The 21,137-nt window shown below is 46.3% G+C and overlaps 1 protein-coding gene across 3 annotated transcripts in view; it reads left to right on the plus strand.

Moving 5' to 3' along the window:
• Positions 1–21,137, plus strand: part of CHN2 (chimerin 2) — a 278,203-nt gene that overhangs the window by 179,272 nt on the left and 77,794 nt on the right. For all 3 annotated transcript variants that reach the window (XM_019639912.1, XM_019639914.1, XM_019639913.1), the window contains 2 exons: positions 1,307–1,420; positions 3,137–3,422. In XM_019639912.1, coding sequence (XP_019495457.1) covers positions 1,307–1,420; positions 3,137–3,422 — 400 coding nt within the window. The remainder of the gene's footprint in view (positions 1–1,306; positions 1,421–3,136; positions 3,423–21,137) is intronic.

Raw genomic sequence — 21,137 nt, forward strand, 5'->3', positions numbered from 1 at the left:
TCTCTCTCTCTCTCTCTCTCCCTCTCCCTCTCTCTCCCTCTCTCTCCCTCTCTCTCTCCCACGGGGCCGGTATTAGGTCTCTTTGTCCAGTTCCTTTGTCCAGCCTTCTCTGTCCCCAGTTCAGGCCACATAGGAGACTTCTCCACAGGCTTACAGGGTCCAATGGCAGCATTGACAATCAGCCCCAAATATCTCTGCTCAGCTCCAGGACCCCCCATAAACTAACCCACCATTGCCAATCCCATAGGTGCTCTGCAGGGCCCACTTGGACCCACTGAATCCAGACTCGACCAAAATCCCTCCAAATCTCTCTCCTGAAAGAACTGGGGACACTGGTCACCTTTTGGGCAGGAGTGTTGCTCTTATGTCACAGCATATTTATCCTCCCTTCAAAAAAGCACTGCTCCAAGATCTCGAAATTTAGCACCCCAAATTGGGAAGCTAGAAAACCCCTTTCTCCCAAGCTGCCACTGCCTTAGACTTCTGAGCGTCGATTTTGGAACTTAAAGTCACAGCCTCTTCTGGCTCTGCTCCCCTAGGACCCAAGCTTCAGATTGTAAAATCTCCCTGTTGAGGATAGAAGGGAATTGGGAAATAAATATTGTGATAGGCATTTTTTTTTCAAAAATGTTATCCAGCTATATTTTCCCTCTAATTTAAACTTTGCATTCCTGGATGGTGGGGGGTGGGGGGGGCATGCTGTCTAGTCAACATCCCTCTCTCCCCTCCCTCTTCCAGGAAGGAACATTTTTCAAGCACATCCCTAAGCGATTGCTCTCAAAATTTAAAGAAATAGAAGAATGTTGACGATAGCTGGCTATTCTTTTCAGAGATTGAGCCTCTAAAATTAACACCCACACCTGAAGTAAGCAGGTTGATAATCAATAAGTGTTCATTTGCAATCAGGATAATAATACATAGTTCTCTGTGTTTGAGTGGAGAGTGAGATTGGTAATTGCGCTTTTGTTATTCCCCATGGTTAACAAAAAGGCTTTTGGTTTCGACCTTAATTTTTCAGCTTGCAAACAAGGACAATAGCTGAAAGCCAGGTGGACTGTGTGTTCATTTTGTATTGCTTCTTGAATGCTTATCTGTTGGGGTGCATGCTGAGAGGCAGTCCAAGCCCATCTTTAAGATGTACAGCAGTCGCTCCCCATTTTCATCCAAGTGTGTGTGTTTGGGGGGTGGCAGGGAGACTGTAGCTTCCAAGATTCTAGGGAAAGATGGTGCCGCCATCTATTTTAGCCAGCTCTTCGTGGCCCCTGCTTTGTATGTGGTCTGCAATGATGGCCTCCTCTGTCCCCAGGTTTCACGGGATCATCTCCCGGGAGCAGGCAGATGCGCTTCTCGGAGGTGTGGAGGGCGCCTACATTCTTAGAGAAAGCCAACGTCAGCCAGGATGCTACACGCTGGCGCTCAGGTGAGCTTGATGTCACTCGTTCTTGCAACTGCCTTACAAGTGACTTATTTTTTCCTCTCAATTTTTTAATTGCTGTAAAATATATATAACATAAAATTTACCATTTTAATCATGTTTAAATGTACAATGTAGTGGTACTATGTACATTCTCAATAGATCACAGTCATCTCCACTATCCATTTCTGGAACTTTTTCATCATCCCAAAGAGAAACTGAATTGTGATTAAAATCACTCCCCCTTCATCTCTACTTATTTTTTGTTTTCACTTTGTTTACAAAGTACCAGCAATGTATTAGAGGCTTACACATTCCTGGCTGCGGATGTTACCGGTAGGATGACGCTGAGGCTCTGGTTGTACACACACAGTAACTGAAGAATTATCTTGAAAGTTGGTGCTCCTATACCCGCTTCTGCCTGAAACATTGAGCCAGCTGAGGGAGAAAGGCCTCTGCCTCAGTTTGTCCTCCTAGTTGTCCTTGTCAAAAGTTTTCACCTCATGTTGTGTGTGTGCCTGGACAGACATGCAGTTTGTCCATGAGGTTCTCTGAGGGACCACACTGACCCCAAAAACTTCTATGCCAGGGAGCCATCAGAGCCAAGTTCTGTTTTTTACCACAAAACCCCAAGTACTGAAAATCACAGCACCCGCAAGGCATTGCGTTTGCTGCACTTTTCTAACGTTGATCAAATATTTCATGTCATTTGATCCTCACAACAATCCTGTAAGTTTTTAGGGAAGGTATCCAATTTCAGAATCAGATTGTCTTCTTAAAATTCATTTTGTGAGCTTTTTGGAATTGGGAAGACCTTTCTCCATTGAAGAATGGCCTCTCTGGAAACACTTCCCAGGGCAGCCCAAAAAGGTGTGTTCAATGCACCATCTCAATATTGTGTCTATGGAAAGAGCCTTTCCAAGCAGCAGCTGGGGATAGCTGGCACACGTCTTACGTGATGGCGCCATGAGGAAGCACCGCAAAAGCTATCGAGTGCTCTGGGTGTGCACAGTATTTGCCTATCTTCCCAGCACCCCAGAAGCAGGAGCTGCCAGTCCCAAAGGGGAACAAAGCAGGAGCTATGCGGTACAGGACGAGGGCCAAGTATGACAGGGACAGGATGCTGTAAGTTAGATCTCAGGGAGACTGGCAGGTGGCTCAAGCAGGTAGCTTGGCATAGCTGCCCGATTTCCCTTCAGCTGGACCGCCTGCGGGGGGCGGCGTGGGGCACTCTACTGGTGGCGGTCAAAGCTGTAATAAGGGAACGTCCGCAGTGGTGATAGCTTCCCTTATAGAGGTAATTGCCCAGTCCAGAGAGGGGCGAGGGGCATGGCTACTTCCTGTTAAGGAAGTTGATAAGAAGATCTGTTTGTAAATCCGGTGCTACCCTCTCATTTACAAATGAGAATGAGAAGGATCAGTGGCCTTAGTGATTTTTGGGGTCAAATGATGCCAATCCTGTCTCTGTCCCTTTTCAGAGGTATAGCATCAAACAGGTACCCCAGCTCTTCAAGTCTCAGTTTCCTGAGCCGTAAAACAGGGATAATAATTGTACCTGTCTCAGAGGGTCTCTATGATAACTAAATGAGGCGAGGCCGGGAGAACCATGTCAAGTGCTTTTAGCCTGGTGTACGGTACCGTGCTCGAAAGAATGTTGGCTGCTATTGTTATTCACTGGCCTTATTTCTGACACTGTTGTGATGTCTCGTTCTCTTGTGGCAGGTTTGGAAACCAAACCTTAAACTACAGGCTCTTCTACGATGGAAAACACTTTGTGGGCGAGAAGAGGTTCGAATCGATTCACGACCTGGTCACAGATGGCTTGATAACGCTGTACATAGAAACAAAAGCCTCTGAGTACATTTCCAAAATGACAACGAACCCCATTTATGAGCACATTGGCTATGCCACGTTACTCCGAGAAAAAGTATCCAGAAGGCTAAGCAGGTCTAAAAACGAATCAAGAAAAGCGAGCGTCACAAGCGAAGAGCACACCACAGTTGAAAAGGTAAGCTACCTGTGTGGCATCAAGGGTCCGCGTTTCTCATCTGTGCTGAAAAACCAGGAGATGAATTAGATAGGTGATGTACCAAAATGGTGGAGGAGATCCACCCCCCACCCACCCTAAGAACTCTAGAATTTTCGTGCTAAAAGGGACCTTGGAAATCTTCCAGTTAATCCTGCCGTTTTACTGACAAGGACGCTGAGGCCCAGAGAGGCTCAGTGCTTTGCCCAAACTCATGCATTCAGAGCCAGACTTCCACAGATAATTATCTGTGAGCTTATTTGGAATTTGAAAGAAAGAAAGAAAGAAAAAACTCCATTAATGTTTTATGATGAAAACAGTCACTTGTGTTTAATTGCCATTTGAGGTGTCCCTGGCTCCATCTCGAGTTGCCCAGCCAGCTGGCCGGACACATGCTATTTGTATTTGTTTGTCTTCGGACCGAGTGACTGCGCGACCGACCATGCGTGATCCTCAGGTCAGCCGTCTCTGGAAGGTGGTCTTACCTAGATAACAGACTTTACTGACAGAGCTGGGTGCATTTTCGCTGATGATGGCTATCTGTGGGGGGCTTAGAAAGGCAGGCTGTCTCTTGCCTGAATGAGTGATTATGCCTTGCCGAGGATTAAAAACCCCTACCTGGGTGAGCGTTGAAGCTGGATGGGTCGTGACAGGACATGGCGAGGGAGCTCCGATTTTTCTCTCCAGCAAGCTGCTGTTTGTTTGAAAGACGCCACCATGGTTTGCCAGCAGATTTTTTGGATGTGCCCCTTAAGGAACCATCTGCTTTGCCTGTTCCTATCTGTTTCCCACTGAAAGAAAGTGACAGCCAGCCATGCCACTCAGACCTCACCAAGTCTGTGCTCAGCACAGCTTCTAAGGCAAGCTGGGACTGGGGCCGATATAAATAAGTGGGGCAGAACCTCAAGCCCTGCTCCTTCTGGTGGTTGCTAATCCATAATTAAACTGCAGCGTTGGCTCCGCCTCTCCCTGTTGCCCAGTGTTAGCGGAAAGCGAAGGAACCTCAGGTGGACCTGATTGGGCTTTGGCTTTGGCAATGGGGACGCACCAGAAAGCACTGAAATGGGGAGGGGCAGAGGGGGACAGCACGGTCCTGTTGGCACACAGGGGGATGATTTTAATTGATTTGCTAATTGAGTTTCAGAGCCTAGGAGAACCTTCCCCACAATCACATCAGCTGAACAGCTGGCCCATGAAAAAATCATTCGCCATTTTTTCTTTTTATAACTCCAGTGTCTCCAAAGCACCTGTTTATTCTTTTACAAATAATTGATTTGGGAAATGGTGAGGGTTTCTGATTGTTTACCTTTTCACAAAAGGGAGAGAGAGCTGGAGTTCCCAACTTTCAGAGTTTGTTCCGGTCCAGGCAAGAACCATTCCTCGGTCTGTTTGCAAAATGTGTTCAAAAGTAATTTAGAATAGAAAATCTGGAAGCTCACCTTCCCAGCCATGACAAATCAGAAGATGAATTGTAAAATAAATCTCTGAAGCGTTGTTTATTTTTCTAAATCAGAGAGTAATGCCACCAAAAAACGATCTGTTCCAATTGCAGGCTACACACACTAGAACATCTCCAGGGAAAGACGTGAGTAGGAAGTGTGTCTCTTGTGTATTGAGGATGAGAGTTTAGGTCCTGGGGATTGGAATTGTTATTTCTAGATCCTTGTCCTCCGCCAAGAGGGATGTTTGGTCAATAGAAGCCTATATCTCTAGGTAATATTTCTATACGGAAACGTGTGTGACAAAACATGTCCCTTCACTATTGATCATTTAGTGTTTATTAAAATTAAATTTTGGAGGAAATTAATAACGCCTTTGAATGAGCCATCGGGTGCACTTTTTTTAGGAAAAGGTAAAGAAAATGCTGAAGGAAGAAATCCATACTCAGTGAAGGGTTTGATGGACAGGTGTCGGCGGTGCGGATTTTCTGGGACACTAATGATGCCATGTTTGGCTTTCCTGGGGGATGATCTGAACACTGGGTCTGGTCATTTGCTGGGGGTCACTCATTTTATTAGTGGTTTGTTAAGTAAGTTGGTACAAATACATCCATTTCTCTCTGACCTATATTGACAGGTAGAATTATTAAAAGTCTCCGTCTTGCCAGAAATTCTATTTCCCTTAAGGGCAGGTCAGTGGACTGTTGCCATGGAGGCAGTGACTAGAAAAGAGGTGGCAGACACTTGAATGGAGTGACTGAGAAGTGCCTGGGGTACCTGTCTGCTTCGGTAATGGCGCATCTTGAAGGTTTTAATGAGTGACATGGGTAGGTTTCCTAATAGTTCTCAAATCCAAACAGCCCAGCGTTTCATTTTCCAGAGTACTTTAACTCTGTTTGCCCATTTATTTTATTGATCATTTCCAGATGAATCCAGAGAGACTAGATTACCTGTAAATCCGAGAATATTAACAGTGTTAATTGGCAACGTTTTCACCTACCCCACTGGACTTGAGTGGTTTCCTGTCACGGTGGTTAGTAGTGAACTTGATTTTAATAACTGTAGATGAGTTGGAGAGATGGGGAGGATGCAAACACAAGCTGTGGTGGCTGGCCAATAACAATCTCTTGCCTTTCTGAGTTTTTATATAATTGGTTTTAAACACGACGATATATAAGGGCCACCCTGTGGTGCGTGTTGTTCAAATGGTCATCCCCAGTGTATTTTCTTTCATGAAATTTACTTCAGAATTTATTCTGTAGATGGATTGTCTACTGACCTCCCAACATGGCTCTGAAAGCAATATAAGAATGGCAGGATTTAACATTGGTTCAGACATTCGTAGTTCATAAACAGGTTTCACATATGTGGCATAATTTCCCATTTTGTGCTCAGAACAACTTTGCAAGGTTCACAGGGCAGGAATCATTATCCCCATTTTATTGAAAAAAGGCACAGTGACAGGGTGAGGAATCAAATCCGGGCTTCCTTACTCCAAGTTCAGAGCTTAAATCTACGGAACGGCTGAGCCTCACTCTTGTCTTACTGCCTTATTACTTTAAGCAAGCACCCTTGCTTCTGTCCATCCGACATCAACTGGTGCTAAACACCACTCCATGTTTACGTGCTCTGTTTTTGAAAATACGCTGCTGTTACTAGCTATAATAACTACATTTTGTCTTGTAAAGGACACCCGACTGAATCAAAATATGTGACGGCAATGTTGTCAACAGCACATTTTTATTAAAGAAATCTGGTTTGCTGTATTAAATTGCATTTCTGCTTTGCTGGAGAAAAATCATGTGCACCCTTGATATAATAAAAGCACATTTAAGAATATATCTTACCTATTTATTCATTTTACTATTATTTATAATAGCAAAAGTTAGAAAACAGCCTACATGCCCATCAGCTGGGGACTGCTTAGGTGAATTATGGTACTGCCAGATAAAGGAGTAGGATGTAACCACAGAAAAGAATGAGGAAACTCATGCGGGCTGATGTGGAAAGATGACCAGAGTTATTATGTGCAAAAGCAACTTGCAATAGAGGGTGTGTAGTATGGTTTCATTTGTGTAAACCAGGGTGAAAAAAAGATTTTACATACTTTTTTTTTTTTTTTTGCAAAATCATAAACTGTCCATCGAAGGATGTAAGAGCTAGTATCGTTGGTTGCCTGTGGGTGGGGAAGGGGGTGTCTGAGGGGTAAGTGTGGGAAGGAGACTCTTCTGTCCCCACTGAATTTTGAACCATAATAAGTGCAGTGTCCTATTCCAAAATTAAGTAAGAGCAAACAATGCATTATGTCTTAAGTTCACATATGGTAAAGCAAGCCCTGAATAAAACATCTCTGCGCACACATACACACAGGGTGCAGTTCCAGCCCCGTGGACCCACGGTGTTTTCCTCATTCCTTCTCGCTGGCCCCCTTCCCCAGCCTGATAGCTGCCTTCTTTCATTTCTCCCTTGGATTGTTAACAAAGAGTCTGTGTCTAGCAGCCTTTTACTAAAGGTTGGGAGCTAGAAGAAGATAATTATAGCGTAGGACCCAAATCGCCAAATAAAGAGTGTAATGTGACTGCCCCTGGAAATGAGTTGGCTGTTTCCTCCCTGGTATTGCCCCCCTCCACTCATAGACCCCTCAGCTGTGTTCCCCTGGGGCCCTCCCCAACCCTCCCCCAATTTCCATGCCCCTCCACCCCACCCCACCCACCTCTCCTTTCTCAAGCCGCCCAGAGTCCCCTTGCTTTCCTGTGGCAGCACGGAAGCCTCTCCGGTTTCTACTTGCCTCACTGTAAAACCAGGGGCGTGACCTTTTCTGGACGGAAGGGCTTGGAGCCCGGCTGGGACATCCTCCTTTACAGATGAACTGTTTCAGGGAGAAATGACCTTTCCCCAACCCACCACGTTGTTGCCGTTGTTTTAAATCATTATTTTCTTTATATCCATGGTGATCCTTTTTACTTCATTGTTTCCACGATATGAACCTGGTGTCCTGCTGGAGACCTTTGCCTATTCACGACATTCCTTATCTCCATTGTCTTGGAGCAGGAGGGGTGCCTCAGCAGTGCGTTCAGCTCAGACTGAGTGGTTCCCCCAACAAGGCGCACGATGGCACCTCGTGGCTGGTGCCCCTTGGTGACTGTTTACGCATCAGAGTATTGTTCTTGCTATTATTGTTTTCACCTTGGAAACATTCTGACTTGCTGTGTCTAGAGAACCAAGTTCAAATTCCTCAGCAGGACATTTGCAGCCTGTCTGAGCCCCGGCTCCCCTGGAAGCAGAGCGTGAGACAAGGGCTTGGTGTGGTGATCATTTGCAGAGGCATCCTGGGGGGCCGGAGGGCAAGGTGGGGAGAGCGGAACAGATAAGGCAGGAAACCAGTAGAAGTGCACCTGATTGAGGGAGCCATGTGGAATTGCTGCTAAGAGGAACTGAAGGTGGTGGTGAGGGATGTGTTTATTTAACTCCTCTGTCCTCTATTGGCTGAGGGGTGCTTTGGGAGCTGTTAAGTCCTCCCCACCCCAGGCTGTGCATGCAGAGAGCCAGGTGGGCCCCCACGGCATCCCCGGCAGCCATGTCAGAGGATCCCCTGGCGGGAAGTATGGGAAGGCGAGTGCTGCAGCAATCCTTGGGTAGAAGGTGGGCCAGGAGGTGGTGACAGGCATCAAGAAGTAACAAAAACACCCACTGCAATCCGGCCCCACCCTTCCTAGCCTGTCCTCCGCTGCTGGCCCCTCCTACACAGCCTGTGGTCCACAGACTTCCTAGCGAGCCTTGCCTGCCCTCCCTCTGTGCCTGCTGTCTGAAATGTGTCCCCTCTCCTGGGGTCTGCCGGTTCCTGTTCACCTTCAGAGTCCAGCACAACCTCTAATAAAACCTGCTGGGACTCACCCTTCCTCACCTGCTCTAAAGGAACCGCTCTCATCTCACAACTACCCTACCGTTTTGCACATAATCTTTACGAAAATTGAACACGCTGCTTCCTAAGTAATTGATTAGATCAGTGGTTCTCAAAGTGTGGCCCTCGGGGACCAGTGGCATCAGCATAACCCAAGAGGCTGATTAGAAATGCACCTTCTCCCGCCCCACCCAGCACTACTGGGTAAGGGACTCTGGGGGCAGCACCTGCCAGTCTGTGTGAACAAGCCTCCCGCTGGCTCCAGTGCGTGCCCACGTTTGAGAACCCGGGGTTTGGATGCCTCTCCTATCCCCTGCAAGTAGACCAGTTGGAGGTGGAGGTGATTCTTCAGTTTACTCCCCAACTCTGTAGCCCGGCCCGTAAAGGGCTCGGCAGAGTAAACACTGTCAAATAAACAACAGATGGTAACTCTGAAAATGGAACGGGTTGCCTCGCAGTCACCCTGAGGACCAGTGTATCTCAAATACACCAGAAAAGTGTGTCAGTATCGCTTACCACCCTCCCTCTGTGCAGGCCCTCCCTTCCCCGGGCTAAAATCTAATCACTGTGGCATCACAAGAAGCGAGAGGTGGGAAGAGAAGAGGTCTTAGTGGCCATTGTGTGCAGCCCCTTTGTTTTACTGAGGCACCCAGCTCATTAGCCTGGAGTATTTCAAAGACATCTAGAGGTCACGCAGGCTTGGATAGGAAAAAAGCTTCAAGTAACCTGCAGCTTAGACCCTCTCTTCAAGGTAAGCTCTTTGAGGAGCACCAGTTATATCTATAGGACTCCTGTGTGAATGATAAAAAGTGAAAAATGATTTCAGATAGCAGTTAGTTTAGAAGCTCTCCCAGCAGGACATGGAAGACACATTCACTGGAATTTTGAAGAGGATTTGATTAACAAGGGATTTTTCCTAGGGGCCGACAATGGCGGAAGCGGTTATCTCCCCAAGGCTGAAGTGGCCAGGGGAAGGCTTGGGGGTTACTAGAGTCTGATGAGAGCTGGAATGGGGGCTCCCACTGAAGGGTCTCACAGGAGGGGCTCCCACAGAAGAGGGGCTCCCCTAGGTAGGAGGGCTCACATAAAATGGGAGCTCTTACAGGAGGAGGTTCTCACAGGAGAGGGGGCCCCCACGGTCAAGCGAGGTTCTAGCCACGCAGCCGCTGAGCTGCTGCAGCACCCAAGAGGGAGGGCGCAGGGGAGAAGAATTATCTCAACGTCTCCCTCCTCCCACCCTTTGATCTGCCTGAACCTGCCATTAGACAAACCCCACCGGAAGCCACAGGGCAAAGGAGCTGAGGGTGCAGCCCTCACCCTACCACGGGTTAAAGCGGGACAGGATGCATTTGGGAGGCTGGAACATGGCAGAGAATAACCAAGGCAAGGAGTGACTAGAACAGAGCCTGGGCCTAGCAAGTCTACTGCTCTCTGTGTTAGCAGTGTCCTCATTACGAATCAAGTTCACCAGGCTCAGAAGCCGTGAGTGGCATTCATGCCGGAGGGTGAGGCAGCCCTTCTCCTGGATGACTCCACAACGACGCCATGGTGGAAGGACCTTGGTCCTGGGGCGTGGAAAGGCTTAGCGACTTCGTTAAGGATAGTTGATGCAAACTTGGCTTTGCCCATTGCCCTTCACCAAGCAAAGGTGCCACATTCATTTGCCAAAGGAAGAGCCTGAACGGTCCACATAGGAAGCAGTGAAGGCTGAAAAAGAGCCGCTCAAATTGCAGCCTGTGGAAAACCCGTAGATTCGCTCCTCAGGCCGTCCCTTGAAAATAATATGTAACTGACATAACCAGTCTTTTCTCAAGAGTCAAGGATAAATGAAGACGAGCATAACTTAGCGAGTAAAAGTGACAGATACCGCCATGACGCTGACCATGCATCTTCCTGCTCGTGCGCACACACAGTTATCAAACGGGATGGGATAGCTAGGATGCGGTGAGAATGGATTTGAACGTAGATCCCATTTGCTCGTGGAACCAGGTTACACCGAGTGTTATTTTAAATCAGAGTCCCCTGATGGTGTGGGATTTGTCATGCAGTCTGAAAAACAGCTGATTCAGTTAGGTCAGCGGTTCTCAAACTGGCTGTAGGTTAGGATCACCCTGGGAGCTTTTTAAAAATACCCATGTAAGGAGGGACGGCGGTGGTAGGTAGGAGAGGGTAAAGGGGGTCAAATATGTGGTGATGGAAGGAGAACTGACTCTGGGTGGTGAACACACAATGCGATATATAGACGGTGTGTTATAGAATTGCACACTTGAAACATATAATTTTACTAATCAACGTCACGCCAATAAATTTAATATAATTTTTTTTATATGTTCACCGCTCCTGACTTGCTAAATCAAAGCCCCTGCTGGTGAAGTTAGTTCAGGCATCTCTGCTGTTAAGGTTCCCCAGGTGATGCTAAGGTTCTTGACCCTGGGTTAGAGGAAAGGTCAGACGGGACGTAAAGGTCGTCGGGTGCTTGGGGGAGCATTTTCTTCTAAGGACACCCGTTCCACCTTGTCTATTCTATTTCTGAGACACTTTCATGTCCTAATTTAGACGCTGGCATTCTTTCTCTACCTCTGCCTACACGTCAGTCCTCCATGAAAACACGGTTAAGATGGTAAATTCTGGTGGTGGCACTGGTTACCCAAGGATGGCTCAGAGCTTTGCTTTGCTTCTTTTTTTTTCTGGGTGCTTTTCCCAGATTGTTGGCATAAACTTAACTGTCATAGGATTAAGATGGGATAAAATTAACTGTAATAGGATTAAGAGAATTTAATGAAGGACCAAGGCAAAATCAGTGTCTCTTTCCCAGTGTCCCTTCCAGATGCTGGTTCCTAATGACATTTATAGGACAATGATTTTCACCCTTGGCTACCCACTGGAACCTACTGGGGAGTTTTCAAAAATACAGATACCTAGTTCCTACTCCCCGAAAATCAGACTTAGCTACTTGGGATAAGGCCTGGGCATCTGGCGTTTGAGCACTCCAGGTGATTCTGATCCACAGCTGAAGCTGAGAACCCTTTCTCTAGGGCAGCGGTTCTCAACCTTCCTCATGCCGCGCGACCCCTTAATACAGTTCCTCACGTTGTGGTGACCCCCAACCATAAAATCATTTTCGTTGCTACTCTATAACTGTAATTTTGCTACTGTTATGAATCGTAATGTAAATATCTTCTTGTTTTCTGATGGTCTTAGGTGACCCCTGTGAAAGGGTCATTCGACCCCCAAAGGGGTCGCGACCCACAGGTTGAGAGCACACTAGGCTCTAGAAGAATAATTAAAAATGAGTTAGGTCCCCATTCTGTGCACTGTATTTATCTTTTATCAGAAAGCTTCTCTTTTTATCAATCCCTCACTTCCAGTGGTCTCAAGGTTAAAGGTTTACGGGAATGGGAAGGAAAATGATCTTAATACATTCAGTGTGTTTCTGGATAAGATGGGCCAAACCCTGCTTATTTATTTCCCTCCAAAAAAACCTCTCTAGACTAGAGCTAGAGATGCAGCCCAAGCGGAAGTCTTTTCTGTGCAAGCAGTGCCATCTAGTGGCATAGAGGAGCATTGCATGCTGGCGACGCTACCACAATCAACAGATGTGGGAGTAATGAGCAAGAACAAATTTCCAGCAATGAATCCACTGAATCACCCCGCTTCCTCAGGCTTTATAGCATAGATCAGGCTGTGCAGTGCCTGGGGTGGGGTGGGGGGGAAGGAGTCTGTTTTACAGTTCATGCTCATCTCTGCATATCAGGTGGGCAGCTCTACCAGCCTGGGACACGTCGATGTAAAATTGGTCCCAATGATTCAGTTCACCGCGCTTTTCTGGTCCAGAGGTGCTCAGACATTTTAGCCTCGGAGCCCTTTTATACTCTTTAAAGTTACTGAGGACCCTAAGCAGCTTTTCTTTAGGTGGTTTATATCTGTTGATGTTTACTGTATAAGAAAGTAAAATTGAGGAAAGTTTTAAATATTTATTCTTTGAAACAAAACAGTAGTAAATCCATTATGTATTTGTGCAAATAACCTTTTTGTGCAGTGAAAAATAACCCCATTTTCCAAAACGAAAGAAAAAAATTACTGAGAAAATTGGCATTGTTTTACATTTAAAAAAATCTCTTTAGTGTCTGGCTTAATAGAGAGCAACTGGATTCTCACATCTGCTTCTATGTTCAATCTGTGCTAATATATTGTTTTGTTTGAGGTATAGGAAGATGCTCTCTCCTCACCCGGGTATGTCGCTGGAAAAAAGAAGAATGTTTTTTTATATAGCCTTTTTAGGTAAATGTAGATGTTGTCATGTTTTACAACAGAACAAAACTTAGCAAGTGGTAGGTAATTAAAGGTTAGTTGCAGTGTCAGTCAGTGGATGAGTCAATTAATAAAAAACAGTTTTGACATCACGGTCTCTGGAAAGATGTTGAGGTCTCCCAAACATTGGTGGACCCCACTTTGAGGACTGCTGCTCTAGGTGGACATTTGATGGAGGAAAAGCACACCTTTTAGAGAAGTTAATACTTGTATTTGTGCAGGGAGGTGTTTGGGAAGAAGCATTATTCCACTTTGTGTCACCTTTGACTGTGGAAGGTCGTTGGTCCTGTCACATAGCTCAGCTGTCCACCTGCAGAGACTGCACCGTTTTCCCTGACTACTCTCAATGGCTCTCCCTGGTGGTGGCCAACGGAACTGGTCCCGGGGCCTAAGTCATTTGAAAACAGCTTTCCAGGGAATTCTGATGTATGTTCCCAATAACCACCTGCCTGGTCTTACTCTCTTCCCTGTGTAGGTGAGAAACTGAGACCCAAACCTCAAGGTCACATAAACCAGATACAATTTTAGGGAATCCCATGTTTTTCTATCTTTGGCCTAGCACAGGGCGTCACCCCCTTTCTCACTCCTCTGGTCTTATGTCACCATCTTGTGTCCCTCTAATCAGGACTTGCTGGTTTCCCCAGTTTCCCCGTCTTCATCCCGATAGTGTGTCGCTGTCACTTTGCCACCCAGAACCTAAGCATCCTTTTCTGGAAATGGCACAAAGCCACCTCCCTCCCTCTCCATGTATGTGCTTCTGCTGGAGTCAGGCCTGGCGCTTGGTCCCAGAGATGGATTTGTGGTTCAGGGCTCCTCCGAGGGGTCACATTTCCCTGGCCACTGCGCTTGGTCCCAGGATGGGTATGGGATCAAGTCAGAGCCAATGAGACCAATAGACTTTCATGGAGAGTTCCAGAAAGAAGGCCTTTTGCCTTTTTCTGCTGGGCTGTATTCGACAGGAAGCAGAGACAGAGAGGCTGAAGGCTTCCCGCTACCACATGGAGCTGGAGAAAGTGGAGCCTGGACATGGAGAGAAACTGAGCCCCGAGAACTTGGTCTGAGCCCGGGGGTCCACCCCTCTGCCGGATGTTTCAGTGACGTTCGTTCATCAGTTAATTCCTGTTTAGCTTTTGACCTGGCCAGTGGGAATGTTTGTGTTGAGCCTAGGTATCAGCTGTCTTTATAATCAGAAGAACGCTAACTCTTACCACCCCCCTCAGCTTCCCAGCGCCCTTTCATCCTGCACTCATGGCTCCCTTTACTTGTCACCATTAGTGAGAAAGCTCAGGTGTTCAAATTAGGGTTCATTTTCATTTTCATTGAATAACCCACATTATCCTGCTTTAACATGGCGATGTTAAATCAGAAAAAGGGACAGCTAGTGTTTACTAAAACGGTAGGACTGCAGTACCTGGATTACCAGGTAGACGTGGGGAGTAAGAACCAAACCACTTCTGGTAGACATCTCCCCATCTCTTGGCCCCTGGCTCTGAAGAAATGTATTTGTAGACTCTTAATAATTATATGCCCTTAAATAAGATTGAGGCAATAGGTTAAAGTGTCCTGGTGAACTCTTGATAAGCCATACTTTTATCTGCTCATGATATGGCCAAGAAACCTTTTTCAACAAACTGGAAAGAGACATAACCCCATCTGCTGTGTTGGATCTGGCCAGAGGGCCTCTGTTGAACACGAGACCTCCCAGGTTATCAGTAAAACATGATGTGAGTTGGAAACCTGCCTGTAGTCTGTATGAATTAAAAGCTTAGTTACAAGAATTGGTGGGTTTTGTGTTTTTTTCCCAGAGCAACTGTGAGGAAGAGGAAGGATTTTGTTTTCCAAATAATTTCTTTTGACCCGAATGGAATGGAGACTGTCAAGACTCCGTCTTAGGTTATTTGTTTTCACTGCCAGTTGCAAAACTGGTATTACTCATTTCTCAGTAATGAAATGTCTGGCTGGGTTTTACAATGATCGTTTTTGCTTCTCCTTACACATAATCGCTTTGAAGTTTCCAGAAAGTTAATATTTCACTTTGTACCTAGTCCCCATTTATGAAGCCAATGAAGTCCAACCATCTGGAGAATAAGGCAAAGTTTACAATTGCAGCTTTTACTGTTCTCACGTGATTGGGTGGCTGAAAAAAATTAAGCAGTCAGATCGCTGTCCTTTGCAACAGACCCTTCTTTAAAACTCACATCGAGAGTCAGGACTAAGACACAGAATTATGAGCTATGCAAGTCCCAGCGTGCCTCTCACAGAGTAAGGGCAGTTTATATTTTATCACAGTATGTGTAAAGTCTGCATAAAACAATTCATGATATAAGGGACTTCTATTATTTTTAATCCTGAATGATCTTAGGAAAGTTATAACTACAAAAAAAAAACAAAACCTTCAGAAGCACCCAATTTTACATGTATCAAGCAAGCATGGCATAGTTTTTAATCCATGATCGGCCTACATTAGTTTATTCAGCTTTATAACAGTCTATAAGTTTAGGATTCCTACTCTTTATCAGCAAGGAAGCAAGAACACCGAGGCTTGCGAGGTCCCCTGATTGTCCCAGGGTCACAGAACTAGTAACTAGGCCACGTCACCAGTAACTAGTAGTTAGAACCTGGCTCGTGTGACTTGGAAGCTGCCGTTGTCCTTCCCACTCTACCACACTGACGAAGTCAACTGATAAGAAAGCTTCTAAACAAAGCATTATATTGGAAATTGTTTTCCTCTTCAAATATGAGGACTGTGGCCTCTCTGTGGCATGATTTTAACCATCTTCCACTCTTGACAGTTTGTTCTTATGAAGAAATATGTACAGCTCAGGGAGTTCCTTAAGAAGACAAGTGTTCATGAAAGATACATATGCCTCCTTCTGTGATTCATAAAAGGAAATCCTTGTGTGCATCTTCAGCCTGGAGCAACATATTTCAAAAAGGATTCGGCAATAGCGAAAAGCTCTATCTACCTTCCCTAAATCCCCAAGTGACGAGTAGGAAGTGCACACCTTCAGCCACAAGCCTGCACCTCACCTCTTCCAAGCATGATGCAATAAATCCGGATGAGAGGAAGCTGAAACCAGTTACACTCATGAGCATTAGGAAGTAACCTGTGACCCAGTTTCCCTCACGGGAGCTTTGAAACACCCGCTAACTTCTGGGATTGTAAAATGATATACATGGAGTTTTTAACTCACTGGATTTTTTTTTTCCTCCAGTAAGTTAAATGTACAAATCAACCAAGTCCCAAGGAAAGGAAGAAACACTAGCACTCTTGAGGGTTTGCCCTGCACCAGGCGCTGTAGAGGGTGCTGTCAGTTTGTCATCTTCTGTCCTCATAGCAGCTCTGGGAGGGATGGAATTGGGGTGACTGAAGTTCCTCGCTCATGACCACCCTGGTGGCAAGTGAGCTGGAACCCAACCCTTGGCCGCCCTGAGTTGAAAACCTCTTTAGGACTCCCGGTCGTGTGAGTGAGTGAGTGAGTGAGTGAGTGAGTGAGTGAGTGAGTGAGTGAGTGTGTGTGTGTGTGTGTGTGTGTGTGTGTGTGTTTTGTAGCATTTTTTATACCTATTCTAGAATATACGCAAAGTCACCTTAGGTATCCTTTAAATCCTCATTGCTTTTGTGTGACGTGGTTCCTTCTGTCACAAACTCTCCTCAGTGAGTGACGGGAGTCCCCACAAAGGCAGTGCAGGACAGCGATGAGGAGCCTGGGCTCCAGGGCCAGTGGCGTGGGGCCCTTGACAAGCCACTTAAAGTCCCTGCACCTCATTTTCCTCATGTGGAAATAACCATAACCACCTCCCAGGGAGGTTGTGCGTGGTGACTGAGTAAATTCAGCCCAAGCTTCAGGTGCAGTGCTGACAGGTGACGTGGGCTTATGGAAGGCGAGCCTTGTGTTTCTCCTGTCGCCGTGACCCCTGAACACCCCAGACACTCTCAGCCGCTGTGTCATTGCTCACCCTGAGCCTCTCAGCCAGAAAGACTCCGCACTCCTAAGGGCACCTCACTCCCCAGCCGTCTCTGTGATGCTGAGTTCCTGGGCTCCTTTCATCCCTTCTGACATCACACAGTGCCTGACACAGAGCAAGCCATTGACTGAGGAAGGAATTGTCGAACTCCTTGGGGCTCTCCCGAGCCCTCTCTTCCTTCCTCGCACCCCGTTAGCACCTCGCCTGCACCTTCTTTACAGCCCACGCTGTACTGTCTGTGAGTTTTTCATGTCCGCCTCCCCTGCTTGGTTACGAGCTACTCAGGGTCCAGGGCCACACGTCACTCAATTAGCTGTGATGCTAACGAACGTTTGTACTTACAACGCACCTCATCAATGTCTGTTGAGGGACAAAAGGAAGAAAAGGAAGGGAGGAATTTTCCCAAGTTGCTCATTGTCTGTGTAACATTTTTACTGTAACTTTTGAAACGAGAGGGAAATCCATTAGGTAGAAACCTCGAAATGATTTAGGTTGAACCATATGAAACTGTTGATATTTGATTGTTTGGTTTTGTTGTTTTTTTTTAACTTACAAAAAAGGACAATTTCATATGATTCAAACTAATGCCTATTTACTATGAGTGCTTTTGAAGTCTGCTAAGTACAATGCAGTTAATACCCTCTCAGCACATACTCAGCACATGAATATTCACTAACAAGTCTACAACCAGGAGGCCCGTGGACTGAAATCCTGGACTCTGAAGGGCCAGACAAGACGATTCATCAGGGTAATAGTATACACTGGCACTAGGTGGCAGCTGTTTTTAAATTTTCTTCTCAGAAAATTGAACTGGTGACTGTTACACCACTTGGGTGTGCGCGTGCATGTATATGTGTGTGTGTGTGTGTGTGTGTGTGTGTGTGTGTGTGTGTGTGTGTGTAACGTCGGTAGAAAATGTGTGTGTGTGTGTGTATGTGTGTGTGTGTGTGTGTGTGTGTGTATGTGTATGTGTAATGTCGGTAGAAAACCCACCCCAGATCAGCTGTCAGGGTCAGACACCTTGAGGGTTTATTAATCAGTTAGTTAGATAGTTTGAAATAATCACCCCATTCTAAACCCAACACAGTGTTCAGAAGCTGCTTCTAGATTAAAACTCAATCTAGGGAAGAAGGTAGGTCCAAACTTTCCTTGTGCTTTCAACAAAGGTCAACTCGGGTTCATTTCTCTTGAATAGCAGTCGCTGTTCAGCCACGGTCAGTAGAGACCAGCCCACAGCCACCCTGAGGCCTCACGGCAGAGTCAGCGCTGTTCAGAGTCAGCGCTGTTCAGGACACCTTCAGTCTATTCAAGGGCAGACTCCCCAGTTGTCAATTAACCCCTCACCTGACCCCTTCCTGCCTTTGGGATATTTTACTGCCTCTCAGACATGTCACCAGAGAAAAGGCTCTGGAAGTCAGTGACAGTCGAGGCAGAGCTGGTAAAAGGCTTTATGCAGAGAGGAAGTTAAGGCCACTGGTTAAAAATCACTGGGTTTCAAGGAGCTGTGCCCCTGCCACCCTAACCACACATAAGGGAAATGACTGTTGGGACAACTACAGCTCATTAGCCACCTCGCCGCCTCCATCTTTATCGCCTCATCTCCAGAGCGGAGGGTCACCCAGTGACTTACTGTGGCAGGAACATTCTGGCTCCGAGAAGGGGGGCTGAAAATAAAATCAATAGCTGTTTGAGGAGAAAGCCACGGAGAGAAGTGCTCAGAAATGTGTATGGATAGAATGCATGCCAGCACCTCTGAAGGCAGATCCATGCCTGCACGTCTGAGCCACACGGGACGGTGATGGGTAATTAGACTGGGGGAGTCCAACTCCTGGCCCATGGTTTGTACGAGGGCGCCTCTCGTCGTTGCCATGACCGCCTTAAAACAGCTATTTAAAAACCGGCCAGTGTTCTGATCTTCTCTATTTGAAGAGCAGACCTCAAGGACTTAAGGAATGGGGAAAACCTTTTCAGCTATAGCGCTGTCAGACAAGCAGACCACAGAACTTTCAAGCGTTCGGTGACCGTTAACATGGAGACAGAATAGGGGTGTATTTTTATGGCACGTAGGGACATAAAATTCCAAACTGTGATAGACAAGTGTGCAGAGTTCTCCTTTGAAATAGCTGTACTCAATTTTGTTGAAATCAGCAAGTATTAAAGGTCAGAGTTCATGTTCTACTTGTATTAGTTTCCCAGGGAAGATTTTTTTAGGCGGCTTTCTTTTTGGGGATTTGTTTGTTTTGTTTTAAGCATGATTTTAGACCTTCTTTGTGGTCATTGATCCGTTTTTAAAAGAATGGTACAGGGTGAAGCCTGGGGATGAAGAACAGTTAGGACCACGGGCTGAAGAAGTGCCTCACTCCGCAGGTCAGCTCAGCCCCTTCTGTCAATGTGGCCCCTAGCCTGCGCGTCCCCTTCAGTGACATGATGCCTGTGAAGTGCATTCAGGCACAGCAGCTGGCACCTACCCAGTGTGCTAGAAATTCCAGCCACTGGTGTACTGCTAGTTTAGAAGGCCATTCCAGAATCTTAGCAAAAAATGAACCCTCTAACTGAGTGGTATTTCTCATGTGGTTAAGGTCAAATTTGAAAGTCGTTTCCGTGTCTAATAAATGGCCTGTTCTCTCTGGCTGTTGCTATAATGTAACTGACACTTCATTTCTAGAGAAATGCCTCAGTTGACATTTTTCCTCCACAGATTAAAAAAAATAATAATGATGAAAGGGGTAGGATACTTCACGGAGTTACTGATGTTTTCAAAACAGAGTATTTACTTAGAAATACCAAACAAATAGTGAACTGCCTGGTTTACACATATAAACCCTTTGGAATCTTGTAGTGTTTCCATGAGATGTTAAGGCTGTTACCTGTGGTCAAATGAATTTGTACTTTACAAAGATGAATAGGTTTCTTTGTGTAGGACTTCTCAATAGGGTCGTCGGAGCCAGGGATCTCCAAGAAGGAGTAGAATATGAGTGGTTCCCACCCTTATTTGCCCAGAGAACCCTTTTGATGCTGAGCGTCTCTCAAGACTAGTGTTCTGAGAATGCACTTTGGGAAAAGTGGGAACCAAAGGAAATGAAAAATAAAGGAGAGGCTTCATGTTCAAGGGTCTGCTTTGTAACTTACAGTTATGGTTCCTTCTCACATATTTGCCCTGTTAATTCCGCTTCCTCCTTCAGTCTGCTGCAGGCCACCCATGTCCTTGACTTCGGCCTGTCTATACAAGGCCACAGCTATCCAAGTATTAGGCGAAATGTTATGGAAAAGATCTTGTGAATGAAATAGGAGCACCAAGGGAATGCCTTAAGTTCCCAGAATCATAGAACTAGCACACAGCACGGAGAGAAGGTGGCACTGGTGCTGGCATTTATTTCATGCTTATCATGTACAACCCAGGGGCGGTTATGCTGTTCAGATGATCACTTGGTACTTGGTGGGCGCTGTCACGCACCGCCACACGCCCCATCAGGACTCAGGGCTCCGTCCCCAGCTGTGGGTATGCTACTGACAGAAGCCCTCTGCTGAAGAAAGGGGCTTTGCCCAAATCCTCACCTCCCTTTTGGGGCTCACCTACATCCAGTGACTGGGTATGAAAGCTCACCTCCTTGTCCCAATTTGGGGCGACTCTGAAGGACCAGCCCCACCTCAGAACTCACTGGGTCAGCCAAGGCCTTTCTTGAGACTTCATCACAGCAGTGAGCGAGGGCCTCCCCTGCCCAGTGCTGCTTCCTTTCCTTCCCCGCAGATGTGCATCCTGAGAGTGCTCCTCAATAAATTTCTTGCACCTTATGTATACCTCAGAGCCTGCTTCCCAGGGAATGTGACCTGCAACAATCTTACAGGGAGTATGAAATCTCAGGCTACAGGTAGCAATTCATCACGCTATCTTTTTTTCAAAAAACAAGTTAATTTCCATCTCAAATTTCCATTCTGTCTCATAAAGATACGTTAGTCCCTGTGAATTCAAGGATTCCCTCGCCCCTTTTCTTCTTAGGGTTCCTTCTCCTTTTCATGGGCCCTCAGGCATTGGCATCTGTCTGTGCCAGCATCCAATGAGGTACCACGTATTCCTAG

The sequence above is a fragment of the Hipposideros armiger genome, unplaced genomic scaffold, assembly GCF_001890085.2.
Source record: "Hipposideros armiger isolate ML-2016 unplaced genomic scaffold, ASM189008v1 scaffold_47, whole genome shotgun sequence".
Taxonomy (NCBI): Eukaryota; Metazoa; Chordata; class Mammalia; order Chiroptera; family Hipposideridae; genus Hipposideros; species Hipposideros armiger.